The following is a 16356-nucleotide window of genomic DNA, read 5'->3' on the forward strand; positions in this document are numbered from 1 at the left end:
ACACCAACGGAGGAAGAGGAAGAAGAAGAAGAAGAAGAAGAAGAAGAAGAAATGCATATTGACATTAATTAGTATAATGTACATGGCTTCTGCAGTTTTCCACCTGTGCAGTAGCTGTTAGCTATTAGCTAGGTAAGTCTGTGTCATGGCTGTGTGGCGATAGCGAGCTATTAGCTAGGTAAGTCTGTGTCATGGCTGTGTGGTGATAGCTGTTAGCTATTAGCTAGGTAAGTCTGTGTCATGGCTGTGTGGTGATAGATGTTAGCTATTAGCTAGGTAAGTCTGTGTCATGGCTGTGTGGTGATAGCTGTTAGCTATTAGCTAGGTAAGTCTGTGTCATGGCTGTGTGGCGATAGCTGTTAGCTATTAGCTAGGTAAGTCTGTGTCATGGCTGTGTGGTGATAGCTGTTAGCTATTAGCTAGGTAAGTCTGTGTCATGGCTGTGTGGCGATAGCTGTTAGCTATTAGCTAGGTAAGTCTGTGTCATGACTGTGTGGCGATAGCGAGCTATTAGCTAGGTAAGTCTGTGTCATGGCTGTGTGGCGATAGCGAGCTATTAGCTAGGTAAGTCTGTGTCATGGCTGTGTGGTGATAGCGAGCTATTAGCTAGGTAAGTCTGTGTCATGGCTGTGTGGCGATAGCTGTTAGCTATTAGCTAGGTAAGTCTGTGTCATGGCTGTGTGGTGATAGCGAGCTATTAGCTAGGTAAGTCTGTGTCATGGCTGTGTGGCGATAGCTGTTAGCTATTAGCTAGGTAAGTCTGTGTCATGACTGTGTGGCGATAGCGAGCTATTAGCTAGGTAAGTCTGTGTCATGGCTGTGTGGTGATAGCTGTTAGCTATTAGCTAGGTAAGTCTGTGTCATGGCTGTGTGGTGATAGCTGTTAGCTATTAGCTAGGTAAGTCTGTGTCATGGCTGTGTGGTGATAGCGAGCTATTAGCTAGGTAAGTCTGTGTCATGGCTGTGTGGCGATAGCTGTTAGCTATTAGCTAGGTAAGTCTGTGTCATGACTGTGTGGCGATAGCGAGCTATTAGCTAGGTAAGTCTGTGTCATGGCTGTGTGGCGATAGCTGTTAGCTATTAGCTAGGTAAGTCTGTGTCATGGCTGTGTGGTGATAGCTGTTAGCTATTAGATAGGTAAGTCTGTGTCATGGCTGTGTGGTGATAGCTGTTAGCTATTAGCTAGGTAAGTCTGTGTCATGGCTGTGTGGCGATAGCTGTTAGCTATTAGCTAGGTAAGTCTGTGTCATGGCTGTGTGGTGATAGCTGTTAGCTATTAGCTAGGTAAGTCTGTGTCGTGGCTGTGTGGTGATAGCTGTTAGCTAGGTAAGTCTGTGTCATGGCTGTGTGGCGATAGCTGTTAGCTATTAGCTAGGTAAGTCTGTGTCATGGCTGTGTGGCGACAGCTGTTAGCTATTAGCTAGGTAAGTCTGTGTCATGGCTGTGTGGCGACAGCTGTTAGCTATTAGCTAGGTAAGTCTGTGTCATGGCTGTGTGGTGATAGCTGTTAGCTATTAGCTAGGTAAGTCTGTGTCATGGCTGTGTGGCGATAGCTGTTAGCTATTAGCTAGGTAAGTCTGTGTCATGGCTGTGTGGTGATAGCTGTTAGCTATTAGCTAGGTAAGTCTGTGTCATGGCTGTGTGGTGATAGCAGCAGCAGGAAGTGAACAGTGGGAGGGCAGAGTTGATAAGCATCATGGACTCTGCTCTATTTATCCTAGAGCAATTAAAGGAGGAAGTGGACACAATGACGTCCGGAGCACTGCAGCCGAGGTGGGTGGGGAGCAGTTCACATACACGCACACGCACGCACGCGCACACACACGCACACACACACTAAGCATGACTGTGCACTTACAGTGTCTCGAGGTTCATTAGTCCACTGAAACAGTTGTCCCCTATCTCCTTAATTCTGTTATTATGAAGATGCCTGAAAAATAAAGGACAATAACACTTGAATCGTCACAAATATGTGAGAGTTCTATCAAATTTTCATACCAAGAGAAAACTGACAACAACCGTTCACATTTGCCAACAACAATCTTTAATGCAGTCTTGCTGCATTCATTCTACACAAGACACAGGTGATTTTGTATGGTGCTGGTGCAGTGTGCGCCATACACTGCGCAGTGTGCGTTTATTCGGATCTGTTTATACTAGCCCTGCAGCAACATCATTCAACGTGTGTGTGTGTGTGTGTGTGTGTGTGTGTGTGTGTGTGTGTGTGTTAAACCAGTGATGAAAAAAATTGACGCGTTTTCACAATATTTGAAACTATTTTTAAACTCTCACAGAAGGTTTTATACTTTTCCACTATGCATAAAGCAATACAACTTTTGTGTCATTAACATTCAAATCCAAAAGCCAATGGAAATGTTCACTGCAAAATGCCAGCATGCAAAAACAAACAACAAAACAAGCAGGTCATGAGCAGCACTGGAGTCATATAGCTGATGGCTTCTGAACAAATCAAGCATTCTATCTGTGTGGCAATTTGATCGAACATGTCATATTGTAACAGCCAGGCCAGCTCTGTGATCAGTCTTCCTTATTCTGTAGAGTGAATGACACGCAGGTCTTACAGTGTATCTGCTTTATCATGTTAACACATTTCTGATGTGCTAACAGTAGCTCTGTCTCTTTGACAGACGTTCATTTGGGCCAGTTATCTGTGATTAAAGTCGACGTGAACCGGAACGGAATGCGCTAGCGCGAGCGTCGGAGACTGAAAACGAATTGAGAGGCGGACCATATACGGTGTCGATGATTTGATTTGACAATTCCTGTTGACTGGCATTGGCATTGGTCAATCATGGCGTGGTCCACCGCCAAATCGAGTGGGATTCAGCGTGTTGTCGTGCTACGCGAGTGGGATCCGCAGAGTACCAGGCAGCCAGCTGCTTCGTGCGGAGCGAGCGGACAATCCGATGCATGGGTGCTGCCCGCCCGCCTGGAATCTCCGAGGGGAGACCCCTGACTACCACGCTCTCAAGCGCGCGCCATTCACGCTATTTCTGTAAATACAATATTCCTGGAATGCGCGTTTTAACGAGCCAGTTACATTTCTCTGCATTCTTAGAGATTATAGTTTTTGTTTTTTGTTCATGTTTCATACAATTGGCCAAGTTGGTAGTTAGTTTATGGGATAGGAATTCTGCCAGATGACAGGCACTAGGCACCATTTTCTACTTCATTTGGAAGAGAAAATTATCCTGAAATGAAGATTTGATTGACAGCTGCATGTCGCGATATGATTGGTTGAAATGGGGTAGAAATATGATAGTACAAGGTGACGTCAGCAAACTGTAGATTGCTGTTATCAATGAAATCTTGAAAAATGAACTTTTGATGTGAAAAAGTGCGAAAAACGAAATAAATTAGATTTTTGTGATTTTTTTGGCATACATTATTAAATAGGTGCACTGCATACCCAGGTATTTGAACTAAAAGAAAAGAAAAGTCATTCTTGGGTTCAGCTCGACTTTAAGTGTATTGGCGTAAATGCCATTCATAGGTCCCTCCTTGTAACATCCAGTGTGTAGTTTGAAAGGGATAAAGTTCTTTCTTGTCTGTAGATTCCTGCCCCACCTGTTGCCTATGTGCCCTCGTTAGTCTGCCCTGCCACCTGAGTTCTTCCACCAATCAGTTCAAGAAAATCAACTAGGGATTTTTGAATCTTGAAATAACTGAAAGATAGAAAGAAAAAGAAAATACTGGGGCCAGAATAAATAAATAAATAAATAAATAAATAAATAAATAAATAAATAAATAAATAAATAAATAAATACAATTAAAATTCCAGAGATATTTTCGTATAAGAAATGTAGAAAGAGGAAAAATAACACTGCTTGGCTTCAGGAATCTGTTATAAAACTTATAGATATTTTCCTATGTTGGTTGCTGATTAAAATCCCTGGACGGGTTGAAAAATCTGGGTGGGGGAAGTGAATGCTCCCCTTCCGTGATAACTACTAGTGAAGTGAGAAAAACTGAAGAAGCCTCACTCTTGCTTCAGCTACTCCACCAGCTCAGTTGTGTCAATGTGGATCATTCTCCCTTTCACGGTGGCAATGTTGTGTACTGTACGTTCTATATAAGGTCTATTGCACTTTGACTCAAGATTCTTGATCAATGAAAGGGTTGAATCTGAACAACCATGGCATGTAATAATACTGTAGTAGGGATGGGCATTTCTGTGAGCAGGGTCTGAGAGCAGGTCACGTGGGGGCTGGGTTTACCCAGGCTAGGGCATTTCTAGCAAAAATACTATTCAAAATTAGTGTTAATTTTGTCGGCTATTTTTTAATTTAGTCTTAGTCTTAGTCCCATGTTAAATGTCCTTGTTAGTCTGTATCATAGTCAACCTCATCCTGTTTTTGTTTAGTCAAGTTTTAGTTGACTAAAGGTTTGAGCATTTTAGTCTCAGCTTAGTCAAATAAAACCACAAGTATTTTAGTCTAGTTTTAGTCAACGAAAACTGTTCACATTTTAGTCTAGTTTTAGTCAATGAAAACTGTTGAATCTGCTGATGCGCTTGCACTAGTAATTGTAATTCGAAGCAGTGTTGGCAACTCTTTCCCAGGGAAAGTAGCCAATGGTGACTCTGCCCACCCGGGTCAGTGTCGGCGTGCGGCGGTAGCAACGACAAGTGGACCGTATTTACAGTCCCTGCTCAGCCCGCAGCTGAGGGGAGAATGGAGGGAGGCTGGCTGTGCTGTGTGGAAAGTGCTCAGACCTCTCTGGATATAACGACGTAGACAAGCAAGTAGCTGTACATTTTGGGAACACAATGCCTCATACACATATAGATAAGACCCTTAGCTAAGACTGGGTGGGTTCTGTTGTAACTACTGTAAATGTTTTAAGACAGTTACATGTCAGCTACATCTATGATGTAAAAAGTAAAAAGTTTGGATTAATGAATCAGTGTCTACACATTTCACAGAGACAAAGGTCCGATTGGACAGAAATGCTTAGTGAAATAATACAAAATGTGTCTTATATTGCAAGAGCTGTGTTATTTATTTTATTTATTTTGATGTATTATGCATGCATGTTCATTCTGCTCACATGTAAATGAGACTGGAAACAGAACTTACAGCACCACTAGACTGGTGAGGTTGGCAAAGGCATTGTCGGGTATGTAGGAGATGCGGTTGAGCGCCAGCGTTAGGGCCTGTAGGTTGGCCTGGTGTCTCAGAGGACCAATGGGGACCTCTGACAGGTTGTTATCGTCCAACCAGAGGTGGCGTAGCTGCTGAAGGCCTTCAAAACTGTCCTCTGGAACTGTGGTGATGTGGTTCGCATCCAGACGACTGCAGAACAAACACATGTGGGGGGAAAGCAGACTCACTGAATTAATATCAATAATGGGACACTGTGCTTCAACTACGACATTACAGACAATATTGTGGGTTTGAATTAGCCTTTTTTTCCCACTCGGCTCCACAGTAATACTCCAATAATTATTGCACAATTTGATTTTCTAATCAACTTTTGGCAGCTGTATTGTCTTTTTTCAAAACAACATATATATTCCCTCAATATTTGCCACTAATTTCTGAAAAATAAAACTCATTCATTAAGAGACATTATTAATAACAAATGAATATGTAAATGTTGCCACATGAAAACATTGCATGTCCATGCTACTTCTCTAGGTCAGGCTCACGGTAGCATCAGAGCTAGCAGAGCTGTCCGTGGCTTAAATGTCCTTTTCACCAGAGCCCGTATGAGGCAGCCCAAAGGTTGTTCTGTTCTCCACGGCTGGGATTTGACTTTCTATAGAACAGGGCTGAAGGTGTGTCTTTAATGACGTGCTTGTTGAGTCGCAAAGCAGCGCTGTGTCAAAAGTCACAGCTGAAACGGTGGATAAACATTGCATTTCCTTTGTAAGTCTTCAAAATAAAATGAAAAAATCAAATGAATGCCTTCCGTTAGTTTGTCAGTGGCAATTTAGATTTTAGTACGAAGGAGTCACAGCAAGGAATTCATCCGCTCGGCAGTAACTTGACACGGCAGGTGAGAGCGAGGAGGAAACGTAAAATAAAGCAGATATCCGCTACAAAGCGAATCACAGAAGATAAACTAAAGCTCAAACCACAGAGATTCATTTAGAATGTAGAAAGTTCTCTCTGTTCTCTCTAGCACAGACGTGAGTTTAGCATCGCTCTGCTCACAGCGCAGCTAAGAGAAGAGGGGTCGGCACGGCTTGCCTGTGGTTGGGCAGCCCGCTTGGAGGCGGGTCTGACACGCTTTGGCCCCACTTCGGAGGTAGTCCATCTCGAGCACGGCTCGGCACAGCACATAGAAAAATTGAATGGAAACTGGAATCGGCGTGGTATGGTATGGCTTGGCATGGCCAAGGGTGTCAATGGAAAAGCTGCAGTGAAGAACGTTGCAGTATTCAAGGCGGGAGATGACCAGTGCCTGGACCAGGAGTTGTGTCGCTTCCGTTGTAAGAAAGGGACGGATTTTGCGGATGTTGTACAGGAGCAGAACCTACAGGAGCAGAACCTACAGGAGCAGAACCTGCAGGAGCAGAACCTACAGGACAGAACCTAGACCAGCAGAACCTACAGGAGGAGCAGAACCTACAGAGCAGAACCTACAGGACAGAACCTACAGGAGCAGAACCTACAGCAGCAGAACCTACAGGAGCAGAACCTACAGGACAGAACCTACAGGAGCAGAACCTACAGGAGCAGAACCTACAGGAGGAGTAGAACTTACAGGAGCAGGACCTACAGGAACAGAACCTACAGGAGCAGAACCTACAGGAGGAGCAGAACCTACAGAAGCAGAACCTACAGGAGCAGAATCTGCAGAACCTACAGGAGCAGAACCTACAGGGAGAACCTACAGGACAGAACCTACAGGACAAGAACCTGCAGAACCTACAGGGAGAACCTACAGGACAGAACCTACAGGAGCAGAACCTACAGGAGCAGAACCTACAGGAGCAGAACCTACAGCAGCAGGTAGTTGGTGCCATGTAGGCAGAACTTTTGGAGCTGTTGGATCTTATTGGAGAGCAGCGCTCCCTGCAAACTAAGGACAAACTGTATGCAGATCTCTACAGTGAAGTCATTCACAAAATTCTCATCAGAAATTATTGTCATGATGGCAAAAAAGAAAAAACGATGAAAATAAGGCCCTGGTTTGTGATGAGGCCCCGATCCGATCCAATATCGGTATCGGGTGCCGATACTGACATAATTCACGGATCGGAATCGAATTTCTTTTTTTTTGCAATTCCAGTGCGGGCCGCACAGGGGCGCTGGCCGTAATTTGCCCATGTATAATAGTATCTTTCTTTGTCTTGTATATTTTCTTAATTTTGTCTGCTTTTTGCAAGGTATATATATATATTTTTATCTTTAATTGGCCAAATCTTTGTCTATAAAAAATATTGGTATCGGTAGATATCCAAATTCAGGTATCGGAATCGGATCGGAAGTGAAAAAATGTGGATCGGTGCATCCCTAATTACAACATCCCTAACTTACAACCTTTCATAATATGGTTCCCTCTTGCCTCTGTCTCTCTCTCCACAAGTTCTCCTGTTTGTTGTCTCTTTCTCTCTCTCTCTCTCTCTCTCTCTCTCTGTCTCTCTCTGTCTCTCTCTCTCTCTCTGTCTCTCTCTCTCTCTCTGTCTCTCTCTCTCTCTCTCTCTGTCTCTCTCTCACTCTCCCTCAAAATTCCTGAAGTGTCTGTGCTGGAAGCAAAACAGTCTTGATTGACACTTAGCTCTCCAAGGCTTTATACAAACCCGGGCCCGGCTCTGCCAAAGCATATTAGTTCAGTTACAGACCTTAAAACCCTCACAGAGAAAAGACATCTGCTAAAAGGAAAGAAGAGAGCAGAATAAACGAGGGGGGAAGCGAGGGACAAGGGGGACGGATACGGAGGGGTGATAATAGCTGAAAGCTGGATTTTCACCACGTTTTTCCAGCTGGATCCATTCCTCCATTAGTCCCTGTCAACTCACCAGCACAGAGGCAGAGCGGGGGGGGATGGGGGGTGGACCACCACAAATTGGGTCATGTACACAGTTCTGGTCGCGACGACACTGACATCCAGTCGTCACTGTAATCTGCAACTGCACGTGTGGAAGGAAGTATGTGCTAGTCTACAACTCTCCCCAGATCAGCAGAGGGGGTGGAGCAAAGACCGAAACCGCAGCGGAATTGGCCAAGTACAATTGAGGAGAAAATAGGAAAAGAGGGGGGGGGGGGGGCGGGTCTAAAAAACATAATCAAAATAAATAAACAAACAAACAAATAAATAAATAATTCCGTCATCAGATGTTGACGGAACAATTTTTTTTTGTTTGCACAAATGACTAGTTTGGCTAGCTAGTAGAAATACAGTAGCTAGATGCCTTTTGATTTGCTTCAGCTGTGTGTTAAAAATGAGTTCCACATAGCTGACGCTTAGCAAGACTGTCTTTTAGGTGTTTAGTTCCACATAGCTGACGCTTAGCAAGACTGTCTTTTAGGTGCAAGGCTTTTGTCAGGCTTCAATAATGACATAATTGCTACCAACTGCAGCTACGAGGGGTGAATAGAAAACAACAGCAGAGAGAGACAGTGTGAAAAGTGTTGATCTTAAATACCGCCTGCAGCCATCTAGTGGCTGCTCTACAGCCATAGCTCTTACTCAGTTGTTTGAGCAATACATGAAGTATTGCTTATAACACTACTCCAGAAAAACTTGAAATGTCCAAACCCAACAGATTGGAATGGGCAAAATAGTTCACTAAATTGTTTGGTTCAATATAAAAAAAACAGTTGGGGGGGGGAGACAATATACAGGGCCTTCAAAATTACACACGTTAACAAGTCGATTGAAAAAGTATTGTGAAATAAAGATGAAGGGGTAACAAATATAGACATATTCGAAAAGGAGTGAGAAGAAGTCCAACTTATTAACTCCCACCCCTTTTCCACAATACTAAATTATTATATTTATACTTGTATAACAACACATACTATAGAAATATCCACATATATACATATATATATACACATGTATATATACATGTATATGTACATACATACACATACATACATAAAACACTAGCCATATAGTAATACATAACAATTGTGTATATATATGACAATAATTGTTGTCATATATACACTATCCCATACATAGTATTCAATAATGTAACTATATAGTTATCAAAAAGATTTTTTTTTATGTAGTATGTAGTTATTCATACATACAAACATACAGTCAGACAGACATACATACGTACATACATACATAAAACATGTAATCTAACACCACCATGTTATAATCATGCTATTATCAGGTTGTTGAGTTGTACACTTGACAGCTAGATGCTTCTTTCTCTTCCAAAGTTCAAACCAGACCAAATATTTTCAACTTACAAATATAACCAATTGAATGGCCATGATCGGTCTCATACACTAGACAGGCCCCCAGGGGTGCAGCCCTGATCCTGATCATACCAATACTATCAGTGCACCTTTCCTATTGCAAAGCTCTTGTGCAGTGTGCATTACCTCACGCTGACGCAGCCTGACTGTTTCCTCCACACTCTTTTTGCATACATTTGTTTAGCTAAGAATCATAGCACCGATAGTTTAGACTGTTGCACAGAGCCATGCACCAGCAGAGACTTGCAAACAGTTGCTATTCTAACCCAGTTACTTTCAAATGATGTGTGTATGTTAACTGTCCAGAATGTGGCGCTGCCCTTGGTGCACTTTGGACAGCAGGCTGTACAAATACACCCTACCTTTGACGATTGCAACAGATCTGTTTGTCCAGGAAATTAGCGGGTAACATACAGTACCTTTCCCATGTATCTCTATATAACAACAAAAACAAAAAGAGGCATTATTCATAAAACTAACTACCATAACTATGTTAGCGTGACATTATCATATTAGACTGTTTTCTTACACATAAACATGAATGGCTGGGTCAGTTTGACCATTTGCGATACCGCCCCTTTTGATCAATTACATGTTCTGTAAGCAAGTCATGAAGGAGCACTGCAGTTAAAAAGAAAAAGGTCAGTCAACGCGTATATTAAGACTGACCATGTTTACTTTGTGTTTATGAATATGGAAATATACCATGCAAAAAAAATAAAAATAATAATAATCCTGTGATGTCTTCTTAGCCCATTATATCATGCTAACCCTGCCATTGCGCTTTGTGAATAAACAAACACTTTTGCAATATTATAGACCACTACCGCTTCTCTTAAAATGTCTTTCTGCAAGGAACATTTGGCTTTCTCTGACATCATGAGATATATATATACCGTATATATATATGATGTAACTACTGAGATTTACTGTGTACGTAACATTGGCATCACATGTATTTATTTACCTTGTAGTTACCTTTGTATTTGAACTTGTGTACAATAAAGAAACAAAAAAAAACATTGGTATCACAACTTATGTTACAAACACCAAAGAAATAGCAATTAAATGCCCATTAAATGCATTCAACAATCAACTCAAAATTCAAAGGCTAATTGATCAAACACAGTTCAGGGTGTGTGTGTGTGTGTGTGTGTGTGTGTGTGTGTGTGTGTGTGTGTGTGTGTGTGTGTGTGTGTGTGTGTGTGTGTGTGTGTGTGTGTGTGTGTGTGTGTGTGTGTGAGAGAGAGTGTGTTTGTGTTTTGTACACTGCAGTGCATTGTGGGCGATGACTTACAGAGACTGTAGAGAATGGAGATTCTTCAGCGCTGCACTGGGCACAGTCATCAATTGATTATTCTGAAGCATCCTGGAAGAAAAGTATGAATTGATTATTTTAAGTCCACTCAACACGTCTATTTGCACCATGACCCAGTATCTCCAAAGAACATAAATCCAGAGACAGTATGGCAATGAGTTTCCTTTAAAGCACAAATAGAACCATCCAGGTATTTTCCATCACTTTATATGAGTTTTTCATAGGTGTTTGTGTTGTTTGTTTCTCATGGAACTGAATGTTCTCACGCCAATAAATGTTCTTCACTGTGGAAGTCACAATACACAATGTCAATGAAGCAGCTGATTTCAGAAGAGCTGCAACGCCGGCCTCAGTGTTTGTGTGTTTAGTGTTGTATCTCAGCAGGACAGCAACGCCTCAGTGTTGGTGTGTTCTAGGGGGCACTTTACACGAGGACGGTTTCCTATGGTGACGGGGAATTATTGTATTGTTAGTGCCTCCCTTTTAGACGGCGACGGTGAATTTGGGCTTAGGAAACGACACATTTTGAAACCACCTTCCAGAGTGAAATTCTTGGTGACGCTTCCCGCTGATCGCTCCATGTAATCGCTTTGAGACGGCACATTTCAGAAACTCTGACGTGCCTGCACACACGACACACGTGATTACGCCATAGCCGTGCGCGAGTTGGCAACTATTTTCAAAATAAAACGTCAGTATGAATGAAGTTTGGCTCATTCAGAATTAAGCTACACTGCGGCCAACTTCAGTTACATGTTCATAACGTTACTGCTGCGAGGAGCCGATGGCTGTACCCGGTCGGTATTTAACGTTAGTTACAAAAGCACGTCGACAGTGTTTTCTCACTGCCAGTAGCCTAACTACAGTAGGGTTTGACAGATAGCACACTCAGCGCTCCCGGTCCTCGCTGCTCGTTAAAGATTTCCAATAGGCGTTATTCTGATAAACTGGTCACATATATGTTACATTCTCTCCAGACAAATATTAAAACTTTAAAACAGTTTTTATTTATTTTTTAGGCTTGAAAAAAGCTTTTTGGCAAGTCTAAATGACTGCGGTAGACATACTCTACTTCCGCGTTTAAAACCGGAAAGACAATTACGAAATGACGTCATGCAGAAGCGTCCTTGTATGGGCAAAGAATAAGGTGATCACACTGCCACCTAGCGACCTGGCATGTACATTACGGCGTTTTAAAAATTCAACAGCGCTCATGTAAACAGGGAGAAGGTGTGAAGGAAACGCTGTTGTGTCGTTTCTTCCAGAAACTGTCCTCGTGTAAAGGGCCCCTCAGTGTTTGTGTGTTTAGTGTTGTATCTCAGCAGGACAGCAACGGGACTTTGAGCTTTTGGCTCAGCACAAAATCTAAAGGTGTGGTGCTTTAGCTGTTTTTCTACATGTCCATTTGGGTATGAATAGGATTGAGTTTGTGCAAGCATTAGGGGTGTCAAAAATAATCGATTATAAGATGCATCGCGATGCGGACGTGGACGATTCTGCATCCATTCACAAATGTCAAAAATCGATTATTACATTATTTACATTTTCTGGGAAACAGAAGGTCAGATCGCGATGCCTATAAAGGACTATTATGTATTTTTCCACCCCGAGTCTCTACAAGTTACGGTTACGGAGATACGTCCGCCCTGCATGCAGGGCTACAAGAGAGAGACTGCAGACAGAGTAGTGTCAAGCCGTTCGTCGGCTAGCAGCTAGCTTTAGCCCTTTTACTTATCAAGTGTTGAACTTAACTCCGGTGGAATCAATGGTGTCCAGCCTGTTATTTTGTCCTGTCGCATCATCAAGGTTCCGCTTCTGGCACCATGTTTATATGATGGATGCCTGGTCAGGTGATATGTTTTGATTTGTTCTTTATTGCAACTTAACGTCAGTAAAGCTTAAGAGCAGGATAAAGCTAGCAACAATTTTGAGGTGCGGTTGTTTCAGGTTGTTTTATGGTCAGGGTTAGGGTCAGGGTTAAAGTTGCTAAACCGGAAGTCAAATTGTGGGAGATTGTTGCTCACCTCACGGAGTTCCTGCATGCTTGGAACCCTGACTGCCACCTGGTGGCTAACTCTTGTAACAGCATTTGTATTAATAAAAGATAATGGAAGTACCGGTACATGCATTTGTTTATTTTAATTATGGATCATAATACAATACAATTCCAAATGCACTTTATTTTAAAAGTAGCCACACAGTGAGAAAAAAGAAAGTGAGAAAAAATAAATCATGTGTTGGGGGAAAAAAAGTGATGCATCGATTTAAGATGCATCGAGATGCATCGATAATCATTTTATAATCGAATCGTAGCCCTCTGAATCTGAATCTAATCGTGAGGCCAGTGAAGATTCACAGCCCTAGCAAGCATGCAAAGGTGTGCTGCGTGATGTCAATGCATGACCCGAGTAATACTAATACATACACCCCATTTTTTACATTGCCTGCTTTTGTCCAGATAAACACTACAATGAGCTAACGTCTCGCCTACTGTGTGTCGTGTAGTCAAATAACAAATAAAAATGACAGTTATGTTTTTATCACCATACTGTATGCCATGCTCTGTTGTTGCAAGTACTCAAGTTGCAGTGACACACACTCGTGGATAGGGATGTAACGATAACTGGTTTTAATGATAACCGTGATACAATTCCTTACGATAACCGTACCGTTTCAAATTTTCATTATCATTAAAACCGTGATTACTGTGTTACCGTGATTACAGTCGTTTGAAAAACATGGTAAATACTGTCCATCATCAACCAAAGTTGGCAACCGTCTCCCAGATGCAAATGTGCAGCCTTGGAGAAATGAGTTCAGTGAGTGTATCAATCCTTTTTGGGTCTGAGTTTTCAATATAAAAAGTTGTGTGTGTGTGTGTGTGTGTGTGTGTGTGTGTGTGTGTGTGTGAGGGCGTGAGTATGCTTACAGGACTTTGAGTTGATGCAGTCCAGACAGAGCTTCAGGGTGGATGAATGACAGGTCATTTCCCGCAAGTCGTCTGAGTGAGAAAGAGTCAAATATATAGTTATTATTATCAAGAAATGTCTCTTATTATCCACTGGGGGGAAAAACACACAACAACCACCCCAGAGTGAATATTTATACATTTATCTATCTATCTATCTATCTATCTATCTATCTATCTATCTATCTATCTATCTATAAATTTGAGTATGTGGGCAATGTTTGTTTCAAGTTCTGTGTTCGGCCACAGCTATGCCCTTGTGATGTCATAAGGGCGCACACATGCACGCACACGCACACACACACAAGGAGGCGAGGCTTTGGATAAAATCCAAAAATACTGGAGCACACGGATCAAGTGTATAGAAACTTTTTTATTGAACTAACGTTTCGACGCAGGGTGCGTCTTCATCAGAGTCCTGATGAAGACGCATAGAAACGTTAGTTCATTAAAAACGTTTCTATACACTTGATCCGTGCTCCAGTATTTTTGGACTTTATCCAAAGCCTCGCCTCCAAGATTGCCCTCTGGTCCGGTGCCTAACTTCATCCTGCAAGTAACACACAAGGAGGCATTGTGACAAGACTGATCAGTGATGTCATAGGGGGGCACACACACTGATGATGTCATCAGTGATATCATAATGGGACGCACACCGACACACGCACACACACAGAGGCATTGTGACATCACTGATGCAGTAACATTTAGTGAGCAACACACACACACACCCGCATGCGCCAATAGGGCAGGCGAGGCCATGCAGCAGCTGAGCTGCGGGCGAGGCCACGCAGCAGCCGAGCCTAGGCATCGAGTGCACGAGATGTCTAGTTTAACAAATAAGGAATTGCATAGTGAGGAGAGGCAACCCTTTTCACATCCAGCACCCGGTGGCTTAAGTTCCAGCTATCAGGCAAAACATGACGCCCGGGGTGTCAAAGACATGTGTCTGTGCCATGGCCTGTTGTCACTTCGTCCGTCACCCACGACAGATTAGAACTGGTTCTGGGTATCCCTACTTACATACCTCCCTGGGCCTCCCAACCACCACTGTTTGGTGTTCCTCACAGGTCTCATAAAAATAATAAAAACACAAGCTCACCTCTCCAAGGATGACAGAGCAGGGTAGATACAAGCTAACCTGACGCTGACAGAGCAGGGTAGATACAAGCTAACCTGACGCTGACAGAGCAGGTTAGATACAAGCTAACCTGACACTGAGCAGGGTAGATACAAGCTAACCTGACGCTGACAGAGCAGGGTAGATACAAGCTAACCTGACGCTGACAGAGCAGGGTAGATACAAGCTAACCTGACGCTGACAGAGCAGGGTAGATACAAGCTAACCTGAAGCTGACAGAGCAGGGTAGATACAAGCTAACCTGACGCTGACAGAGCAGGGTAGATACAAGCTAACCTGACACTGACAGAGCAGGGTAGATACAAGCTAACCTGAGGCTGACAGAGCAGGGTAGATACAAGCTAACCTGACGCTGACAGAGCAGGGTAGATACAAGCTAACCTGACACTGAGCAGGGTAGATACAAGCTAACCTGACGCTGACAGAGCAGGGTAGATACAAGCTAACCTGACGCTGACAGAGCAGGGTAGATACAAGCTAACCTGACGCTGACAGAGCAGGGTAGATACAAGCTAACCTGACGCTGACAGAGCAGGGTAGATACAAGCTAACCTGAGGCTGACAGAGCAGGGTAGATACAAGCTAACCTGAGGCTGACAGAGCAGGGTAGATACAAGCTAACCTGAGGCTGACAGAGCAGGGTAGATACAAGCTAACCTGAGGCTGACAGAGCAGGGTAGATACAAGCTAACCTGACGCTGACAGAGCAGGGTAGATACAAGCTAACCTGAGGCTGACAGAGCAGGGTAGATACAAGCTAACCTGACACTGACAGAGCAGGGTAGATACAAGCTAACCTGACACTGACAGAGCAGGGTAGATACAAGCTAACCTGACGCTGACAGAGCAGGGTAGATACAAGCTAACCTGAGGCTGACAGAGCAGGGTAGATACAAGCTAACCTGAGGCTGACAGAGCAGGGTAGATACAAGCTAACCTGAGGCTGACAAAGCAGGGTAGATACAAGCTAACCTGAGGCTGACAGAGCAGGGTAGATACAAGCTAACCTGACGCTGACAGAGCAGGGTAGATACAAGCTAACCTGACGCTGACAGAGCAGGGTAGATACAAGCTAACCTGACGCTGACAGAGCAGGGTAGATACAAGCTAACCTGACGCTGACAGAGCAGGGTAGATACAAGCTAACCTGACGCTGACAGAGCAGGGTAGATACAAGCTAACCTGACGCTGACAGAGCAGGGTAGATACAAGCTAACCTGACGCTGACAGAGCAGGGTAGATACAAGCTAACCTGACGCTGACAGAGCAGGGTAGATACAAGCTAACCTGACGCTGACAGAGCAGGGTAGATACAAGCTAACCTGACACTGACAGAGCAGGGTAGATACAAGCTAACCTGAGGCTGACAGAGCAGGGTAGATACAAGCTAACCTGAGGCTGACAGAGCAGGGTAGATACAAGCTAACCTGAGGCTGACAGAGCAGGGTAGATACAAGCTAACCTGAGGCTGACAGAGCAGGGTAGATACAAGCTAACCTGACACTGACAGAGCAGGGTAGAT

The 16356-nt window shown here is 43.4% G+C and overlaps 1 protein-coding gene across 1 annotated transcript in view; it reads right to left on the minus strand.

Moving 5' to 3' along the window:
• The window catches only part of lgr4 (leucine-rich repeat containing G protein-coupled receptor 4), a 58922-nt gene that overhangs the window by 22124 nt on the left and 20442 nt on the right, over positions 1–16356 (minus strand). Inside the window, exons 3-6 of the mRNA XM_083662320.1 lie at positions 13655–13726; positions 10705–10776; positions 5100–5315; positions 1859–1930 (exon numbers count right to left, since the gene is read on the minus strand). Coding sequence (XP_083518446.1) covers positions 1859–1930; positions 5100–5315; positions 10705–10776; positions 13655–13726 — 432 coding nt within the window. The remainder of the gene's footprint in view (positions 1–1858; positions 1931–5099; positions 5316–10704; positions 10777–13654; positions 13727–16356) is intronic.

The sequence above is a fragment of the Poromitra crassiceps genome (assembly GCF_964638095.1).
Source record: "Poromitra crassiceps genome assembly, chromosome: 28".
Lineage (NCBI taxonomy): Eukaryota > Metazoa > Chordata > Actinopteri > Beryciformes > Melamphaidae > Poromitra > Poromitra crassiceps.